Source organism: Pteropus medius, unplaced genomic scaffold (genome assembly GCF_902729225.1).
Source record: "Pteropus medius unplaced genomic scaffold, Ma_sr-lr_union100, whole genome shotgun sequence".
NCBI lineage: Eukaryota > Metazoa > Chordata > Mammalia > Chiroptera > Pteropodidae > Pteropus > Pteropus medius.
This window is the reverse complement of record NW_024346150.1, coordinates 3994060-4015791: the sequence shown is the minus strand read 5'-3', so window position 1 is coordinate 4015791 and position 21732 is coordinate 3994060. Positions and strand designations below refer to the sequence as shown.

Genomic DNA, 21732 nt, shown 5'->3' with positions numbered 1-21732 from the left:
CTGATGGATGTCATTGACTCCTACATGTGAAGAAACTGGAAGCTCAGAGAGGTTATGCGACTTGTCCAACACCACAAGGCTTGTTCCAGGTAGAACTAATTTAAGCACCACAGCTTGGCTCCAGCATTCAAAATGTTTGTACCAGAGCTCTCTTTCTCAGTTCAGTTTCCTCAGAACACTATCGGGGGTAAGGTAGGTGGGGATTTCTGTGGTCCAACGTAGAAAATACAGCACCCCATCTTAGAGAGTCATCTTGTATATCAGCCTGTTAAAGGCTTGAGATGGTAAAGAACCTTTGAACTCTGTTTAATCCAAGATTTCCTAAACATATTTGACTATAGAAATATTTTAAAAAGTAATAGTTCTTAACCTCATGAGAAACTAGTGTATAGAATTCAGAAATACACCTTGCTGCCTTCCCAGCTGTCTTTTTGGTAGAGAGAGAATGAAGAGAGAGAGGACAGGAAGGAGAAGTCAAAAGAAAGGAAAGAAGGAGACAGTGGAAGAAAGGAAAAAAATAAAGCAGAAGCATTATTCAGCATTTCCCAATAAAATGCTACGATATATTTTCCACCTTTTATTTCTCCTTCCTCTCCCTCGTGCTTTTCAAATGGGTACACAAACTTATTCCCAAGTGAATAAGATGAAATAGAAAGACTGATTGCACTGGGCTGATGACAGTCTTCAAAATCAGTTCATGAGGTACAGAGGCTACCTGGGCAGGTGACTGAGAACTAAATCCAAGATGTGAGTTAGGAAGTGGTGAGGAGTCTGGGTCTTGGAGTACACAGTCTACCCCTCACTTCTAGGAGGAGATTGTCTCTGCTTCCCTCAGCTTCTGTAGCAAGCGGGCAACAGCATGGGCACCACAGCATGGAGACCGCAGCTCAGGCTCTTCTTCCCAGTCCACTCTGTTTTCCCTGGCAGCACATTTACTTTTTCAGAGTCAGTCTTAAGTTCACATGTTATTTTCTTTTTGCCTGTTATGCTTAGCCCAATAGCATTAGGTTAGCCAGGGATGTAATTATCAGCAATGTAAACCCTGAGGATTGTCATTTGCCCTGTTTATTTTACTCCTGCTATAGCCCACAGACTCTTTGTATAACCCAGGAAGATCTTCTCTTGCCTGTTTCCTTTGCTCCTGGTTCCTTGAATTAAATGTGTTTATAATGTAGAATAAAGGATAATTCATAACAAGTATTGATATTATCCTCATATAAGTATATAAGCACTCATAGTCATGTACTCAGGAATTTTTAAGAGTCCTCTGATTTATATGGACTTCGTGAGTTGTAGATATTTTTATTAGAAATATTATGCAAATACCAGTGTTAACATGCCTAAAATTTATATTTAGTTGATGTTAGAGCCTTGCTATCAAACTGTGGTCCTTGGACTAGCATCATCAATATCGCTTTGGAATTTGTTAAAAATGCAGAATTTTGGGCCTCATCCCAGATCTGTTGAATTCAAATCTGCATTTTAACGAGATTCCCAGGTGATTTATATGTTCCTTAAAGTATGAGAAGCCCTGTCCTAGAGTACACAAAAGACATTAAGGTCAATCATCATTTTGTTTATGCCCATTTTGCCTAGTTTCACATGTATACCTTTAATAGTGTGAACAGCTCTGCAGTTTTCATCCTACTAACTTCACTGTGGGCTGTTGAATACGTTACTGCCCAAGAGAGCTATAAAGAATCTCCGAGGGACATAATTAGTTCTTATTAGACAGATAGGTAGGTGGATAGGTAGAGATGGACATAGACATAGAGATAGAAATATAACTAAAAGTATAGATTATTTTTTAAAAAGCTTTATAGGTAACAGGTGTCAAGAACTGTGAAGGGTCTGAGATTTTTTTATTCTACTTGCAAGCTAACAAGTTATCCTGCCAAAATTTTATTGTTGGTTGCATGAGACATGAGAAAACATGAGACTCCTGGGTCGGAGACAAAGGATTTTATTACTCATTCTATGGGAAGCAGCATGAGCAGCATATTGGTTCTCTCTGTCCCAAGTCTGATGCAGGTGACGCAGATGGGCCCAGAAGGATCCCTGCATATCCTCTATGTTATAGAAAAGGAATCCTGACTCTTTTTTTAAGGGGTGGTAAACATGTTTTCCCTTTGCTTCAGACATACTCGCTCTAGATTCTAAGCCTGTTTGCAATACAAATTTCCTTAAAATGAAAATCCAGAACTAAAGGCATTCAGTGCCTGTCTTTCTGTGAGATATATGGAAATGCAAGGGGCCTATGGAGGATCATCTCCCGACTATAGGTATTGGAACATATTTATTATTAGATTTTAGAGCCATAAAATATTTTTAGAAGTCATGGAAGATACATTTCCCAGCCCCTAGGTTGTATGAACGATTATTTTTATATGAAAGCCTTTAGGAGGTAAATGACTCCCAGTCTGGGCACTCAGCTTAGCTCCTTACACGAAAGAAGTTTTATCGAGAAGCCAAGTAGAGTTGTGCATCATAGATAGTGAGATTACCTATGGCAATTTGTAGTGTCAGTTGTACCATTCAAGTAATGAACTCATTCTTATCCTGAAGTTTGAGAGAGATGATATAAATCAGCAAGCTCTGAAGAGACTAAGAGTTAGATATTTGAAAGGTTGGCAAATAGGAAGAACAGCAGAGGTAAATTGGGGCTAACAGTAACTTTCTAATACAGATTTTTTAATTTTTATTTTTATTGTTAATGGATTGTCTTGCAAGGCAGTTATTTCCTTTTGCTCTAAGTCGAGGCTATATCTTCTAGAAATTTGTAAACGAGATTTCTGCTTTGACTCCTAGAGTTTTTCTCCACCCTCAAATAATGTAAGCGTTTAGAGAAGAGAAAGCTGGGGCAGTTCTATAGTGTGACAATTGTAGGGGTGGGGCCTAAACTGTGCTGTTTGCTGATTTCCATGGTGTAAGTAATCCCACCATTGTTGACTTCAAGTTACCAATGTGAAGTTAGCCAGTTTGCAAAATTCCTGAAAATTTAACAAACCAGTATGAACCGGCTCCAGCAACCAACCCATTGCAAAACAGTCCTAATTAGCACTTTTTGACAGCGAAGGTAGTTTGATCATGCAAAAGGTTTGCTTGTAGAAGCTTCTTTTTCAAGGTCTTTTACAATAACTTATGTTCTGTTTGCCCCTGGAGATTCATAGATAGACTCAACCTTAAGGCAGGATGATAACCTAAATGATTTTTGAACTTTGTTTGAACAGTATGATTCCATTTTTTAAAAAGTCTTCTTTTACATTGTGGGTATAACCAGCCTGGCTATTTGCTTCCTTTAAATAAACCACCCGCCAGCTCAGCATATTTATCCTCTATGGAAAAGCCTGTAGGTGCAGTCTGATTGTCATGGATATTTTTAGAAGAGCGGGAGACTATTCAGGCGCCAGCCAGTGATGATTCCTTATAATTGGGCGATCTGTAGAATCATAATGAATCACAAATTCAGGAACAAGGCACCTGTATTCTTGGTTGCACTGGGAGCATGGTAAATCCTCTTTGCGCTAATGAGGCTTTATACCTCTTCAAGAGACTTACCCTGGAATTCCCCTTGGGCTCCGTTTGGCTGTAGAGTTCTGTGAAGTCCCTCTCTGGAGTGCTTTATTGCTATGTTGACAGAAACATTTTCCCAGAGAATTGTCCCAGAGCCCAGACACTGTAGTTTCAATGAAGCACATGCTGAGGAAGTCGCCCTCTTGCATAGACTGCCCAGTTCATGCTGATGGAATTTGCTTCTTGGGCACCCATGTTGTTTCCATCTTTAAGATTATCTATGCCCATCACGTGGAGCCTGACATAGTGGACTGATATAATCTCTATTGAGTGATAAGTGGAAGGAGCCAGGTTGTTGTACTCAGCCCACCCCAGGGAGATGAGTTTTTCCTGGCCCGTCTCTTCTTCTCCCAACATTTACCAGGGGCTTGACTTTAATGCAGTTTTGAGTGCCTCCTTCCATTTCCCTTGGGTGAGATTGATTGGGAGGCTTCAATTATTTATTTACCAAATTTATGAAATGCTCGTCTTGCCAAGGTCTCTGGGCACACGGACAAGAGTAAAAATGTTAACAAGTAACAATAATGCAAAAGTCCACCCAACATAGATGCACATTCTGAAAAGTCTATGTCAACTCCATTGGAAACCTGGTACCATTGATTCAGAGCTTCCATTACAAGTTGATTTTTTTCAATTTATAAAACACACCCATTTCTAAGAGGGCTAGTTCTCTGGCGTAAAGCCAATGCTTTAACAAACAAGGAGATAAAGCACATAGATTTTCTGTTTAGGCCTGGCCAAATCGAAAAGACAGGTTGTCTGCCTTATTTGAGAGGTCAATTTCCAGCCATCCCCTCACTCCCATCTTCCCTTTTTTGGTGAAGGTGAAGATAGAAGTGAATTTTTTTAAAAAGAGCTTTCTGTTATCTGTTCCAAACATTTGTCTAGACACACTGAGATAAATCTTGCTCTACAAGAGTGGAAGGATTCTCTGAGAAAAGCGTGCTGTGCCAGTCCACGAGTCTTCTGCACCTTCTTTTTGCCCCTGTCATAGAAACAGCATAGCAGGGGTGGGTTGTTTAAAGGTTTTTGTAAATAAAGTTTTATTGGAACACAGCCCCCAACCATTTGCTTATGGATTGTTTATGGGTGCTTTCACGCTGCAATGGCAGGGTTGAGTAGTTGTGACCAAGACCATATGGTTCAAAAAGCCTAAAATATTTACCACCTGGCCCTTTACAGAGAAAATTTGCTTACCCCTGCCTTATAAGAACAAACAAACAAAATGTCTAATAAAATAACAACCCACTATTCAGCCTCTCTACATATTTTCTACAGGTTGCCGGTTTGGCTTCTGTTAGGCAGGTGAGTGAGTTGAGAGCAGAAAGAAGTTCTAGCTCAAGAGACTATCAAAATCCAACTTTCTTGCACTTTACCTAAGAGTCTGTGATTCTCACGGCAGACTTCTATTTTATATATGAAAGTAGAGACTGTGTAGAAAGAGACATGTTCAAAGCTGCTATCAGAGTTGGGGACAGAGGTGGTGTTAGACCTCATTGATCAATAATCTTTACTGATCTATTGATGTCCTAGTTAAGAGCTAGTGTGTTGGATGGTCATAGAGAGAAATATGAACTATTATACATGAAATTTTTTTCTTCTATCTTGTTTTGTAAAGAAAAAAATGAGTTTTCTGGCTTGGATGGGTGGGCGGTAATTTTAGGGATATGGCAAACTTTGTATGATGTATTCTTGGTAGATAAACAAAAAAAGGTACGGTTCTGATACAGATTCTCCCAGGAATTCTGTATTTGACTGCTTTCTGACATTGTTGTAGCTTCACAGGGATTTTATTCTTTATAAAACACTGTCAAGATTCACAGTATAAAGTGGTAAATCTGTGTTTTTTGTATATCCCATTGTCTTTTCTTCTTCTCTTCCTAACTGTTCTAAAGAAGGCCAGCCCTGTTTCTGTCTTCCAGTGTCCAAACTTTATGAGTGCACAATAACTGTGTAGTCCAGTCAGGAGAAAGGTGATATAATCTTTGAGATGCAGGCATTTTTTAAAAGAGATAATCCTTGCCTTTGTGGCAGTCTGTTAATACTTTTAAGATGCGGGAGACTCTAAAAGACAATATCAATCGTAGCTTCCAAAATTAATCTAAAATTAATTAAAACCCCTAAAATTAATCTCTAATTATAGTTGGTGCTCTTTTCATATATGATTTGTTGACACTTCTGAAGAGTTCATAACATTCTCTAGTATGTCTTACCTTTTAGAACATGACTAATTTTTCCCACTCATAATATTTTTTTCATATATGTAAAACAGCTAATTGAAGAACTCTGCGCTAAAAGGCATAGACTTTTTGCTTCCTGTTGAAAATGTGAATTTCCAGATTAATAAACAAAATTTGCATTTTAGTCATTCAGCCCAATGCTTTTTCTCTTGTACGCTGAATTTAACCAAACAGTTGAAAAATATTTATTTTCAATGTGTTGAATGCCCCCTGGTGGAAACAATAGCAAGTATTTGTGCTGATCTGGGGGGTTCATGTACACTGGTACAAATATATCAAGTATAGTTATGGGATAATGTAGGGATATAATTGACATAACTTAGAGAGTTTTTTAGTTTTTTAAGTGTATGCTCAATTTAAATGCAGTAAACAGAAGATAACATCAAGTCGTAAAGGGTCTTTTTTTTGTATTAGCTGACATCAAAAGATTCAACAAGGAACTAACTCACCCCTTATCCCCTTATTATGATAATTCCTTTAGAGTCTTTCACTTTAACTGGGGAACCTCTTAGCTGGTAAAGCCATTCATGGCGGGGCCATTTGTAATGATTTTTAAATGGGGGGACTTTTAGATAAGATGTTGAACGGCGTTTTAAAACTAAATAGTTTTATAAGAGAGAATCAGAGAATTTCTTAAAGGGTTATAAGATGACCTCCTAGAAAAAAAGCCGGTGGGAGGAAGGAGCAGGGTTTGAGATTTAAGTTTCACAGAATGACAACTTTATGTCATTCTGTGACTGTTGAACTGAAAATTCATCTTCAGTTCAACAGTCAAGGATGTGAGTTTGCCAAGACTTAAGTTTTTATAGAAAGTTTTATTTTGAAAAATTTTATTCTGAACATTTTTGAAATCTAGCTCTCAGAAAACTTTGTAAACACATTTATAAGGAAGTAGAGAAAAGGGAAAACAAGAGTTAAGAATGAGATTGTGGCTCCTCTATAGGGAAAAGAATTGTGAAGGGAACAGAAGATGTTTGCATATTTTGTTAGCTCCCCTCTGCCCAATAATACCTAGTTTTGCTGTGGCTGTAGTTCTAGCAAACAAGCTGTAGCTTGTTCTGCTTCTGCATTTTCCCCATTTGGATGGAGCCTTTGGATATAAAAAAAATCATCAAGGACCATCTTGTGTTGAAAGATGATGTTTTGCATACTTAATGGGCTGAATCACCCTTTCCCTTTACAGATGTGGCTCATATCCATTAAGCTGTGGATATGGATGATAAATACCATTGAACTTGTCATATCACCAAGTGCCACATTTTCTGAGGCGGTGACATTTCTTTGCCTCAGCACTTCTAACGGACTGCACTCTGGAGCATAACAGTGCAGCCTGACATCATCTATTAACTTACACGTACTTAGAGATGCTTAATCTTATGTTATTCATTGGATTGTATCTCGAAGTGGGTGGGAAAGACTTGACTTCCCCAAGTGTGAGAAGGTGGATCATATATGAGAGTCCAAGAGAAACCACTGAGGTTGCTGAAGCTTCTAGTAGGTCTTTAGGAATGTGTTTCTCAGATAAGAAATACATGCAGTTGTCTTCTTGTGAATATCCTCTCATTGTCTCCACATCCCCAATATGAGTCAGGTCACTAAAGTATAATGTAATAAACACTCTTGATGACAATTCCTCTCACAGATGTTTATTGAGGACTGTTTAGCAGCCTATGAAGGGACACATGTAGTATAAGGATTGACTTTGGCTTCTCGACAATGGTCTCTCAACGTATTTTTGTTGAAATGATTTTGGACCCTAAACAGTGTTACCCAGCTTCATCACTCACGTTAGTTACTCAATTTGGCTCAGAATAATTCTCAGCTATTTCTCTGAGTCAGATTTACCCTCAAAGGTTGAGTGTTTACTATCATCCCTTCCTACTTACATTTATTCATTTACAAACATGTATCTAGTAAGCATTGTGTCAGATAGTCTCATCTTTTAGGAGCATACACTTTACTGGGAAAATATAGAATCAGTGGATACCTTAAATATAGTTTGAAAGGTGCTTTGAGAGAAGGTAAGTGCCAGTTTCTGAGGGAGTCTTGAAAAGGAATATTTAAATTAGCCTAGTAATTGGTCCTAAAAATGAACATTAGAGGGGGCTTTGGATGTTGGAGAGTGTGAGAGTTGGGGGAAGGGTAGGGTGAAGACAAGTGGAGGGCTGCAAGTAAGAATTTTCTGTCCCAAGACATGAATGTATGAGAAAACTTGTGGCATTCATATCTTTGCAAGGACCTTGGTTTGGCTGAGCATCCCTAGGTGTAAGAATTTGGAGAGACCGGAGGGGAGTTAGGGAGATCACCTTGAAGTCCCTTGGATACCCTGTGGATAGTATTCATCCAAAGGACTTTGGGCAGGGGATGGGGGAGACATCCCTGTATGTGTATGAAAGATCTCTTGGGGAGTGAGGAGAGTAGGTTGGAGAGCTGAAGAGCATGACTGGGTGGACTTCTAACAGGGATGAGCAAATTCAATGTGGTAGCCCCCAACCCATATCTAAAAGGGATGTGTTCCAAGACCCCCAGTGGATGCCTGAAAGGGCAGATATTACTAAATTCTATATACACTATGTTTTTCCTATGCATACATACCTAAGACAAAGTTAAATTTATAAATTTGGCACAGTAATAGATTAAAAACAGTAACTCATAATAAAATAGAACAATTGTAGCAATATACTTTAATAAAAGTTACATGAATGTGGGGTCTTCCCCCTCCCCCACACCAATAACCAATCTGATAGTGGGCAGGGAACATATACAGTGTGGATATGCTAGACAGAGGGATGGTTAATGTCTCTATCTGGACAGAGTGGGATGGGGTGAAATTTCATCATGCTACTCAGAACAGCACAGTTTAAAAGTTATGAATTGTTTATTTCTGGAATTTTCCATTTAATGTATTTGGACTGCAGTTGACTGGATAACTGAAACTGTGGAAGGCAAAGCAAAACTACAAATAACGGGGCGTGGCTACTGTAATTCAGACCACTATTAGCGGGTACTAAAGGTAAGGTTTAAAATAAGCTCCCAAAGTGTTGTGGGCAAAAGCAGCATGTTTGAAGGAAGCAGCATGGCCTGATGGAAAGGCACAGCCAAAGTCCAGCAGATCTGAGTTCAGATCCTGGTGCGGTGGGTTACCAGCTGTGTGAACTCAGATGGTTTCCCCACCTTTCTTAGCAAGCTTTTCCTCTTCCAGACACTGGCAGTGGTGCTTCTTTCTCGTGTGCTGCGGGAGTGAATTGAGGTAATATATATTAAATGTATAGTGTCTGATAGTCACTCTTGAAGTCACTGTCTGAAGAGAGAAAGAGGACCGTTAATCAGATATATATTTTCTGTGTGCTTATCCAAAACTGTTTATAGAAATCTAACTACAGGCGGTGAACATACAATTCAATATATGTATGACTTACTGTTGGATTGTACGCTTGAAACATACTGGATTTCGTTAACTAATGCCACCATAAAAAAAAAATAAATGAAGTAAGCAGAGTTGAAAGAAAAAATAAAAATAAAACTGTTTACTTACGTGCTGCACACTCAACAAATACTTCTTCAGTGGTTCCCATGTGCAAGTCCCAGGCTAAGGGATCTGTTCCTTTCAGTGACATCTCCTGAGGTTTGGGAACAGAGAGTGTTTAATAATTAATGTTCATCAACTAATTGACATTCACATATGATGACAAAAGTGTCCAATATCCAATATAAATCCAAATACTAAAACACCAGCCGAGTTATTAACATTTTAATTTAGATCGATTGGGAAAAATAAGCCCTTTGGGGTTTTATTCATATCTTGAGTATTTTTTTCCTTCTTATAATTTAGTTACTTTGAGAACTGAACATTTACAAAATGTTTCTGGCAATCCCATTTCTACAGTAGAATCCATTTTCTCTGGGAGGTTGGAGAAGTCCAGAGAGTCATAAATCCTCTTTAATTTGGATTTGTGTATTTCACGAGAGAAGGCCCCTTCTTAATCCTCTCATTGTACTTCTCCTGAGACCTATAAACGCATGATGTTAGCAGAGATTTGAAAATGCAAGTCACATCACAGAAGTTTTAGAAAGGATCATCCCCACTTTCTCCACCTCTACCCCCTATTTAAACAACGGGAATGGTAAATCCAAAAACAAAATCATGCTCCACAGCTCAAAACCAGTCATTTCTAGGAGTAGGTAGGCTGCACCAGTATATCTATCTTTACCATCCACACTGGTTAGACAGCTGGGAATCTGTGCTCTGAATCTGATGAGCGTATTCACCAATTCATTAAATGTTTGTGAAGAGCCTGCTATGTGTATACATGGAGGAAGGAATGTGGTTATGATGCTAAGTTTGGACTGTAGCAGCCCGTGCAGTTAAGTGGCTTCTGTGTGAAACAAAGGCCAACATCACTCATTTTCTAGAAGAGAGACAGGGGGATCGCTGTGGGGCTTCGGAGAGAAAGATTACTTCTGGCTCATGCCATCAAGATGCGTTCATAGAAGAATTGGTTTCCAGTTGGGCCTCCAAAATACTTTCTATAAAACATTCCAGTTTGAGAAATTCCTAATTACATAATGTTCATGGTGTATGCTTTTTGATTGTGTATTGTGCCTTATGTTTTCCTATGACATTTTAATTCAGTGTTTAATAACAAAATACATTAAAAATTATCGTTGGAAAACATTCGCTGTTGGACTAACTATTCTTAAACATCAATTTTGAGACTCAGGGACAGGTAATCATTGTAGACAAAGGACGAACTGGTGTTTCTTTCATTCTCAGCCAAATTGGTGACTGACACACACGCACCATGCTATCAGAATCTCTCTCCTGGCAGTGTGCACCAGAATTTATTGCGACTTTGGTGTGAAAGGAACTGAGAAATTTTTTAGAAAAATGACCCGGGAGTTCCAAAAGTCATGCATGTCTTTGTACAAAACCATGGAAACTAGAGCACATTGAGTCACAGTATGAACCTCCAGTTCCTTTCATTGTTCTCTGCCAATCCCATCTCATCTAAGTGTCTCAGACTCCCAAGTCCCCTGGGAATTATCAAGTTGGTAACATGTAAGTCTTCCTTAAAAATCTCTACTACCACCACAACAACTACTACTATTTATCAAGCATTTGCTTTGTTCTAAGCATGTTTCTGTACTTTACTTGTATCATCTCATTTAATACCTTCAACAACCCATGAGTTAGATGAGGAAGTACAGATGAGGAAAGAGGCGAAGTAACTTGCCCGGTGTCCCATATGTATACGTGGTGAGTAGTGATACCAGGATCCAAATTGGGGCGGATATCAGTTACGCTTTTTCAGTGATGTTCAAGATTATTATTTCTTTCAGTTATTCTTTCTTTTATTTCCCCTTAGGTTATTTTGATCCATCTGTCTCTGCTTCTGGTTTCTTTTTCTGTTTTTCTCCAAAACAGGATATGTTATTTTCTTTATCTTTACAGGCTAATCCTTTTATCATTTCGCCTAATAATATTGAACCAAAAAAAAAAAAAAAGAAATCTGAGAAGAAAGGTGCTATCTCAAAAATAAAAAAGGGGAAACGGGAGAAAAGTTTATTTTTGAGAAAGCTCTGATGTTGCACATGTTTGAATTACAGACTTCCAGCTCCCAGAGACGGTTCCATGTCTGAGAATGCAAATACCTTGTCTGCTTTAAGGAACTGTGGACATGTCAGGGTGCAGGTGGCGGCTCTCCAATAAGGAGTTGTGGGCTTCTTGAATACTAATGCCATTCTCGATACTAATCTCTTTTATTGACATTTCATTGCCTTTGAATCAAGAAAGAAGCAACTCTATTTCCATGCTGGTCAGATTTCTGGAAGCCTAAAATGATACTACCAAAAACAATGCATATTCACAATGACCGGGTACAAAACGATCTCACATATAATGACAGAGACAACTGAATGGGGCCAGATCAGGAGTCTCAGGGCCCAGGGGACATGGCTCCTAGACTAAGCTATTCACTGGCTCTTCTGCAGAATTAGGATGATGTGAACAGATCTCTGTTATTTGGGTGCTGGGTCATGGTGGAATGCTGCTGCGTAAGCAGTGATGACTATGGCTGGCCATGTCTTAATATACTCTATGTTCTTTCCTCATCTCATCTCGAAAGTGAAAAGTTAGGCAAAACACTGGACTTCCAATTCTAGTGACCACCATTTATTAGCTTTGTCACCTTTGGTGAATTTCTTAACCTCTCAAAGCCTCTGTTTACTTAATTGCAAAAAATGGTATAATAATTACCCTACATTGTAGAGCTGTTGTGAGACTTAAATAAAAGAATATCTATAAAGTCTTAAGTGTGGTGGACAGTGTCCAGAGAGTCGGTGGTCTAGCTTGCTTGTGTAGTGAAGCCAGATTTCTTGGGTCAGAACCTAAGCTCCAGCACTTACCAGCTCTGTGACTTTGGCTGTATTACTAAATCTGTCTTTTTATCATTTTTCTCCTCTCTAAAAGGGAATTATCATAATACTACTTACAGGGCTGTTATGAAGGTTAAATAAATTAACACATATGAAGCACTTAAAAAAGAGCTTGGCATATCGTTAATACCATGTATTAGTTACTATTATTGTACGTAGTAAGCATAAGAATAACATTCAACAAGTATCGTTTATTATTATTTATTTTAATTGTTATAATATAATACTATCTTTGGGAATTAAATATTTAATAGAGACCAGTTGTAATATACTTAGTAGGAAAATGAAAATAAAATCTTAGAAAATTGAGAAGATGGGAAGAAATGAAAATTAAATTAACAAAATATAAATTTGGCAGATGCTAATCAGATTCATTGAGGCCATCTGCCATTTTTCAGACTTTTGGTTGAGTGTCTATTGTATGTGTTGGAGCTGTAGAGAGTGATGGTCATCCTTCAGAAGTGTTTACTGTCTGTATTTGATGAAAAGCCAGTCATAGAGAGCAATGTGATATGCTCTGTTATCAGTGTCTGTTGTAGAGCTCAGATGGAGGCTCTGCTGCTCTAGCCTCAGAGCCCCAAGGCTGGTTTTATGTAGAAGAAAGCACTTGAGCTTGGCTGTTGAAAGTGAGTCCCCTAGGCAGAGAAGTGGCAAAGAGAACTCTGCAGAGATTTGAGTATGTGGAATGAGGGCAGGGTGGGTGTTCTGTGGGAGTAGCATCTTGTGTGCCTGAGACACAAGAAGCATGAGGACAGAGAAGTGTCAAATAATATCCAAGAAGACCTATCAAGGGCAAATGACAGAGAGGAAGAGGGAGATCAGAGTAGTCTGGGATGGATTTGTTCCTGCAAGGCACCTGGAGAGGGGCTTTGTTAGCTTCATGACATACTGTGAGTTGAGTATAGGGCTCTGCTTCTCCCCAGAACAGTTGTGTGTTTCCCACCAATGAGAAACAAGGAATTAGAACATAGGCCAGAGACATCAGTTGGGAAGCCATAGCCTAACTCCAGGTGAGAGTCTGGAGCGTGGATGAACTGCCAGAGAATGAGGAACAGAGCCTTCGAGACAACCAAAACTGAGGAGGAGGGTATGGAGAAATGGCCAGATTGAGGGTAGAGTGACGTGAATATAGCGTTAGGAAAATCAAGGGAGTAGAGACATTTAGAAGTAGAGTGTGCTCGCCAGCACCAAAGGCCACAGCTTGGTCATCTGGAAGAGGCTGGAGAAAGCCCACTGAGAACTTTTTATAAGGCTTTTGGGGTGCCTGTGTAGGGGCATTGCAGAGGAGTGGCAGGGCTGAGAGGCCAAGACCCAAGCAAAGAGAAGAAAGATTAGGTTCCAGCATGGCAGAGGCTGAGGCGTCTACCTCTTATTCACACAGGAAGGGGAGAGAAGGAGCAGGAAGGCTGGCAGGGCCACAGAGAGCAGCTGCTGCCTGTCCTCAGGTGTGGCCTGAAGGACAGCTAGGAAGACCAGCTTCAACCTGAACAGATTATGAAATTGCTGAGCTATTGGGGACCAAGCAGAAGGTGAAATGAATTTGTTATATCTGTGCCAGATCTTGATAGTTCAGAGCTGAGTGTAAGACGGCAAATGCCTTGCTGATCTGGCTCTCGGAGGCAGCTGTGTACGCATCTACCAACTGAAAGTGCTGAGACTTAGGGTTTGGTCTAGAGATGGCAAAGAAAGACAATATTCAGTTGATTGTGGATACATTTTTTCCCTGGCTATTCTAAACAGTGGTTGAAAGGAAATTGGGCTTTCTTCTTGAACATTTTGATAGGATAAATTTTACCATTTCCCACCAAGATGTAAGGATGAAGATTCCTGGTTTGCACAAGGGCTAGGGAAGTTGAATAGAACATAAAAAGACTACATTAAAGATTTAGAAGACTACTTAATTTCCCTACCTCTGTAACAGAGAAGTAGAGCTTGATCAATACTCTCAAGGTCACTGTCGATATTTGCTATGTCAGCTAATCTTTTTTAGAGTTTTGAAAACCATCCCATGCTTCCACTCTGATAGATTTGCATAGATTCAGTGCAGAGAGTTATGGTTTTGAATGTGGAACCAATAACACGTCAAAGGAGGGAGTTGTAGGTAGTAATGGTGGGGATGTGAAGGGACATCTACAGTAAAGTTTCTAAGAATTGAAAGACTAATTTAATTCAAGATAAACTCGAGAGAGAAATCCCCCTTATGAATTGCCAATTTGCACTGATAAGGCAATTGTCACTAAAATGAACCCTGGCTATTCTGTGGTTTTATTAATCGATGTATTTTCTCTTCAATTATTTCTTTATCATATTTTAGTTAGCTCTTTTCAAATGTAACATTGCCCCCTTGAGATTTGCCTGGTAGTGTCATATCACATTTTGTTGATGTCGTTTAGTATTTATTGGCTAAATTGAGCCTTTTAGAATAAAGGGTTTCTAATTTACTAATGTTAGAGAAATGTGCGCATATTTTTTTTACCTCTTCTGCTGACCAGAATGAGTTTAATTTAGTCTTGGCATCTTATAAAAAGAGTTTTGATAATTGCACAACCCAAGATTCAAATGGTAAGCGGGAGATGAAAGGGAGCCTGTCTCATGACCCTGTCCCTCCAAAAGATGTGTTCCCTTTGGTCATCTTGTTATTTGAGGACTTCGACCAGACTATCCAGATTAACTTTTAAAATAACCCTAATATTTTCTTATATTTGCTTATGTCTTGATCAGCCAAAAAAGGGAAAAAAAATGAGCCAAATAACTTACTATTCTCTCTGCGACATTTCAAAGCAAATCTGGTTTTCATGCAGATTAAAGACTGACAGAGCCAGCCCATGGTGATAATGGTCATTTTAAAAAAGTTCATTGCCAGTGAGTTTTCCTGGCTGAGGACATATCAGGGGTAAACACCCTGAAAAGTTCCGGGGAACATATGGTTTCTAGTCAAAATACCAGGCAAATGTTTTCAAATGTTTTCTTGGCCTTGGTATTTCCTCTTTATATATTGCCCTTAGAATGATGTTTTGTTATTTATTTAGGAAAAAAGAAAAGCAAGTGGAGAAATTTCTCTTTCTGTTTGGATTTTACAATACTCAAAAGTAATACCCTGGAGATTAGAATCTCATATTTTAGAGAGAAAGATTTCTTTTTTAGAATTATCTTTGAGTTTGAAAGACGTCTAAAATGCAACTCAAGCTTGAAAAATGTCTAGACTCTTTCAACATATGTAGGAACTGAGAACATGGTAAAACAACAAGAAATAGTTTAGTTTCAGATTGGGAATATATTTCTTTTAAGCTTGTCAAAGAGCAGACAGACATTTGAGGGGAAGTCTCTTTACCCTATGATTCCCCAGCCTGGAAAGTAAAAGTTATTTTTACTCCTAGTTCCCATTGTAGAACAAGAAAGAGAAAATCTGATTGTTCTTTCATTGAATGCTGCTGTATTATGCTCCTAGTTTTAAGTATGAACCATGGCAGCAATTCCACTGTGGAATAATATGAGCAGAGTTAATTATAACTGTTTAATGAGGCAGGTCTCAATTTTTAGTAGATCATGACCCATCATACATCAAAGAAGAGACACTTCACATTTTTATTCAACTGACATTTGGTTAATACACTTCAAACAAATTTTAGATATACTGAGCTGGTTCTGAAATGGACTTTGTCCTGTTCATAAAATGCTGCTAGTAAAATAAAAAATACCAATATTGTTCTTGTCATTTACTAGCTCCCTGATGCCAATTTCGGTTTATTAAAGGAACTCTCAGTTAAAAATGTCATTGGATATCTTTGAAGGTCCTTAAGTTAGTAGAAAAAGCCCTAGCCATTACCATCTGTCAAATTTAGGTTAAAATCTAAATTTTACCACCTATCTTCTTTATCACCTATCATTGTCCTACCAATAATAACCACAATACTACTAATAATACCACTTGCTGAGCAATTATATTTGTTTGAACCATATAAAATGGACGTTTTCTAGGCTTAGACAATGGTCAAATGCAGGCATTTTCACGTGCTTCGCAATGTCAGACTAATACATGTGCTAAGGCATCATACTCAGAGCTTTATAGATACCTTATTTGATTCTTTCAACACAGTTTTAAAGAAAATGTAATTATCACCATTTAGACGTGAAGAACATCTAGCCTTATCCAATGTTAAGAAAGTTGCTCAAGATCACAAATTAGTAGGTTGGAGATTTGAACTCTGAGCTATCTTTTGACCTCAGTGTCCCGTACTCTTCCTATAAAATAGATAATATATAACTCCCCTGAGCCTCCATCTCCTCTCCTGTAAACAGGGAGAGCAGAAATGTCATGAGGATTTGAGATGACATATGTGGAATGCTTCCCATGTTGTCTATCCTGTAGTTGATGCTTAATAATGTGTAGCTTTCGTCACCATCAGCATTGCCACCATCAGGGTCTATCATTTCACTCACTCAAGGGTGTGTACAAAATGTGCATGGTGAGACAATGAAAGAAGGCAGCTGATGTGTGTGTGTGTGTGTGTGTGTGTGTGTAAAGGTGTGTGTGTGAGTGATTACTAAGAGGTCTCTCTTTTATTTACAGTCACTTTTGCACAAACTATAGTGATTTGAGTTTAACATGTACACATGCATTTCTCCCACTTCGCTATTTTCAAAACAAAAGAGAATTGGGTGAAAATACCCTACTGAGAACAGAGGTGTCTGTGACAAATTAGCTTAATTGAAAACAACTAAAAAAAAAATCTCCCAGTTTAGGGGCGGTAGGGGGATCAAATTAACCATGGAGAATCTAAGTGGAGGATTTTTATTGATTGCCGTAGGCATGACCTAAATTGCAGTGTGAGTCATTATGAAAGTACTACTATTTCTGCTCTGCTAATTGAGAGGCGGCATTTTTCACGTGGTGAAGTTGGGGATAGTGAGTGTGGCCACCAGGAATCTTCTTTCAGCTGTGTCCCACAAATGCTGTGCTGCTTGAGGCCCATTTGTTTGCCCCAGGCATTGGTTTCCCCAGTCACAACGATGATAATTTTATGAAATAAGGTTTTGAATGTTTTTTTCCCAGAAGATGTTTGATGTGCAGCATATATGCAAGCTTATATTATACAGGTTGAGCCATTTTAATGGGAATGAATTTCTATTCATTCTTTTTCAGAGGGAGGGAAGAACAACTAACTTTCATGTTGTGGCCCACAGAAATAACTATGGAACAGGAGTCAGTGAATTTGTGGGCCAAATCTGTGTTTTCTTAATAAAGTTTTATTGGAACACAGCCACATCTATTTGTTGGTATTTTCTATGGCTGCTTTTGAGCTAAAACAGCAGAGATGAGAGTGATTACATTAGGAAGAGACCATATAAATGGCAGAGCTGGGTATCATCCTGACCTGGCCCTTTACAGAAAACTGTGCTGGCCTCTGCTGGGAGCATGGAGAGGTTTCCAATAACCCAGTTGACTCCACACAAGCTCAAGTCACCATGTTTTCATGTTTGGTGATATAAGTCCAGCAGGGAGCTTTGGAGGTCTCAGATGGTGACATGTATCTGTCAGGGAACTGAAGATATCTAGTTTGTATGTAGGCATAATTTATCCTTTGCCTGCAGCATTTGGCAGTAGATATAAACCACATGTTGGGGGGGTATGGAGAGAGAGAGAGAGAGAGAGAGAGAGAGAGAGAGAGAGAGAGAGAGAGAGAGAGAGAGAAGTAAAAAGAGAGGGAGAGGATGCATTGTATGTATGAAAATACCAAATTGCAAGAAAGGAGATTAAGGAGAAGTTGACTAGTAATGAGGCACCTCAGAATGGCATCCTCGTCTTGCCATTGATGTATTTGTTTATGGGACAAGGCAAAGGCTACTGATGGTTCTTTAATTTCTTCTCTGGGAAAGAGAGTAAATAGATTAAAAAAGCAGTTCAGATTGGCTAACGAAATGGCACAGCAATCTTGCTCATGAAACTAGTGTACCTTCTCGCTCTCGGGCTCACTTCTGTGATCCTTTCAGAGGCATGGGGGATGTTTGGCTGTTCCTTTGGGGTCACAAGTATGGCTGTCCTTAGGAAATTTCTGCCCTGGCTCCCCACCCATCCCCATATTATTATAACATGGGCCATCGTAAAAAGTTCCAGGTGCCACACAGATGCCACAGTGTCACTTGAAAGCTGATACTTTTCCTTAGTAGTAGTTAAGACCCTTTAGTTTAGAGTCATTCTCTCTTTCTCCCTTTCTTCTCCCTCTTTCTCCCTCACACCCTTGGAATAACAGAAATAAGCCCAAAGCTTCCCTGAATTGTGTCGCTTAGGATTGTATTGGCTGCAACAGTAAGCAAGCAAAAACAACCACTTAAACAAATAGAAGTTTATTTGTTTCACACAGCAAAAATTTCTGGATCCAAGGCTATTATGGTGGCTTAATGATCCCATAAGAGACACTCTGGCTCTTTCCACCTTTCTCTTCCATCCTTAGCAGGTAGGCATTCCCCATGTTTTGTGACCTCGTGGTCTCAAGGTGACTGCATTTCCTCCAGATGTCAAATCTACATCCTAAGTAGAAAGAAGGAAAGAAGACAATGAGGCTTTCTCTGATGAAGTTTTGCTTTTTAATTTAAGAAGAGAGTAACCCACTTCTGGGACTCTAGCTATATCTCGGTGGCCAGAATTATGTCATATGCCCACCCTTAGCTTCAGGGGATACTGGGAAATCAGGTATATTGGCTTTTCTCCCTCAAAGGTAGAAGAAGCAAGGGACTAAGGGATTGTGAGTGGATTTTGAATAACCAGCTCACAGTGTCTGGTCAGATAGAGGACCTTAGAGAGAGAGCAGTAAAGCTGTTTGAAAGATGGTGTTAATCTATGACGTCATAGGATTACAATTCATTTAGCTTTTCCGAAAGCTAAAAAAACTCTTGCCGATGCAGATCATTAATTCAGTGAGGAATTGGTTTGATGGAGTATTTGGGCATCTTCTGTGAACAAAGGAAGTACCAAATCAAGTAATGGTGGAAACAGAATGGGGTGATAGGAATCATGTTTCACCATTTTAGGGAACAAACTTTTAAATCCTTTTGGAAGAAATCTCATGAAAATAGTTGATGAATTATATAATTTTAAGTTCTTTTCTTTTGGGTAAGTCTAAATTACCCCCTACTTGCCAAAACAAGCTGGAAATATTTTATTGGCTTAATTTCAATTCCTATATGTATATGAAAGTAATAAAACTGCATTTCTTTAAACATATTTCTTAATTTAGAGATTTCATAAATTCATGTTGGCTTTCCTTTCTCGCGTACAATAAATTAGATTCTACTGCATATCGATCATATCTTGGTAAGAATATTGAAACAGTATGAACATTCATTTATGGAGAAAGCATAGCTGAGAAAAGGTAAAGGATATAAGGAAAAGACATCAGGCAGGCGGTGCATTAATCAAAGATCGGAGAACTACAGTCTGTGGGTTAAATCTGACTCATTGTGTTTTTAACAAATAAAGTTTTATTGGAACACAGCCAGCTCATTCCTTTTTATATTGTGTGGCTCCTTTTGTGGTATAGTAGCAGAGTGAGTAGTTGTGACAGAGACTGTATGGCCCACAAATTTGAAAATATTTACCCTGTGGCCTTTCATAGGAAAAGTTTGCCAGCCCCTGCATAAGTAATCATGGGTGATTCTGTGACAGCTGAACACAGTGACTGAGCTCTGTTTCCTCTCCATGTGGAAATCAATTTAATGTTTAGATAAACATAAAATAAAATATGTGGGTACATTAGCAGAAATGCATTCACAACTCCCATACCAGAGCCATTAGGACGTTTGTTTTCCTATCAAAAACAACTGCTTCCATTTCTGTCTTTGGTTCTGCCTGTCATGAGAGATGTTCTCACCATGTTGACACCTCATTCCAGCTCCGAGTCTATAGCCAGCACAGCAACAGGGCCTCTGAATTTCCTCTTTGCTGGCCCCGTGCCCTTGAGCAAGTCACTCAAGCTTGTGGAAATTTATCTTCCTCCTTCGTGGAAATTTATCTTCCTCTTTCTCAAATGAGAGAGAGAGAGAGACTGACTGGGTGCACAGGCTACACTGGAGCTATGGTCCCCAACTTTTTTGGCACCAAGGTCCAGTGCTTCTATGAGACTCTAATGCCTGATAGTCTGAAGTGGAGCTGAGGTGGTGATGCCAGCGCTGGGGAGTGGCTGCAAATACAGATGAAGCTTTGCTCTCTAGCCAGCCTCTCACGTCCTGCTGTGTGGCCTGGTCTCTAACAGGGGTCCAGGGGTTGGGGACCCCTGGGCTACAGGGTCTCAACTTTTCTTTTCTGTACTAAAGTTCTCTGATTCAATGATGACATGGATCATTTCTTATATGGAACAAGAGGATTCTTTTTATTCACAATCTCAGCCCTGAATTGTCTTTTCCATTTGGGGTATGTGTTGACCAGGGTGTCCAGCAAAACAGATCTGTCAATTAAACATTTGCAACTCTTTTTGAACATAAAACATTAGCTATTTCAAAGGGACAAAAGCTGAGAGGTAGAGTCTACAGATAATGGAAATAGCTAATATTCATTGAACACGTTTTATGTGCCACTCTTTTAAGCACTTTATATGTATTTAATTTAATCTTATAGCTTATTTAATCTGCACAGTAGCCCCAAATTAAGTGTCGTCATTAGTTCCATTTCACAGATGAGGACAATGAGGCAAATTGCCCAAGGTCACACTAGTCACTGCACTTTCTAGCCTCAGAGCCCATCAGTCGCTCTTCTTTCTACCTCGCTGTGGGTCAGACACAGCAGCTGCTCTCCATCTTCACAGAAATCAGAGGAGGAAACAACTAGGAGAGATTCAGTTTGGAGTTCCTAGAAATTATGGGTAATTTGGAAAATTAGAACAGGATTCTTTTCATTCACCAAAAACCTACTTTGCGCCATCAAGATCATCCTCAGAGGCACCTTTACTGGGCCTCTTAAGTCAGAGAAAAATTGTCAGGCAATAGTTGAGGCAGTACAGGTTGGAAACTGGGTCATTTTTGTGAAATCATCCCTCTTTGCCAATACCATTTTTGAATTCTTTCTCAGAATTAAAAAACAAACAAGCAAGCAAACCATGCGGAACAATCTGTGGCAGATGGTTATTTCGGCTCTAGGTGAGTTTTGTCATTATACTGTGGGACAGAGAAACTATTGCTTTGGATAATCATCTGTTATTTTAGTGAACTGCCAGCTAGGAACTGTTTTAGCTATGATGGTTTAGGTTGGGGATTTTTTTTTTTTTCCTAGAGATTAGCACATGACTGTCTCAATGTGAATTCTGTAGAATTCTAGATGTCGTGCTACTGCATATCAACCAGAAATCTAACGGTTTGGTTGGGGGTGGAAGAGGTGAGATGAAACTAGGCTGAAAGCACAAGTTAGCCTTTTTCTCCAGGTTTAGCTTCCCCTGGAAAATATAGCAAGTAACAGCATACCGTGGTGTTCATTACCAGCGCAAGTCCCTAATTA

The 21732-nt window shown here is 39.1% G+C and overlaps 1 protein-coding gene across 9 annotated transcripts in view; it reads left to right on the top strand.

Moving 5' to 3' along the window:
- The window catches only part of NTRK2 (neurotrophic receptor tyrosine kinase 2), a 319040-nt gene that overhangs the window by 96766 nt on the left and 200542 nt on the right, over positions 1–21732 (top strand). The window contains exon 15 of one of the 9 annotated variants that reach the window (XM_039875646.1): positions 21310–21377. The exons of the other annotated variants lie outside the window; for them this stretch is intronic. Coding sequence (XP_039731580.1) covers positions 21310–21377 — 68 coding nt within the window. The remainder of the gene's footprint in view (positions 1–21309; positions 21378–21732) is intronic. 9 annotated transcript variants of the gene reach the window in all.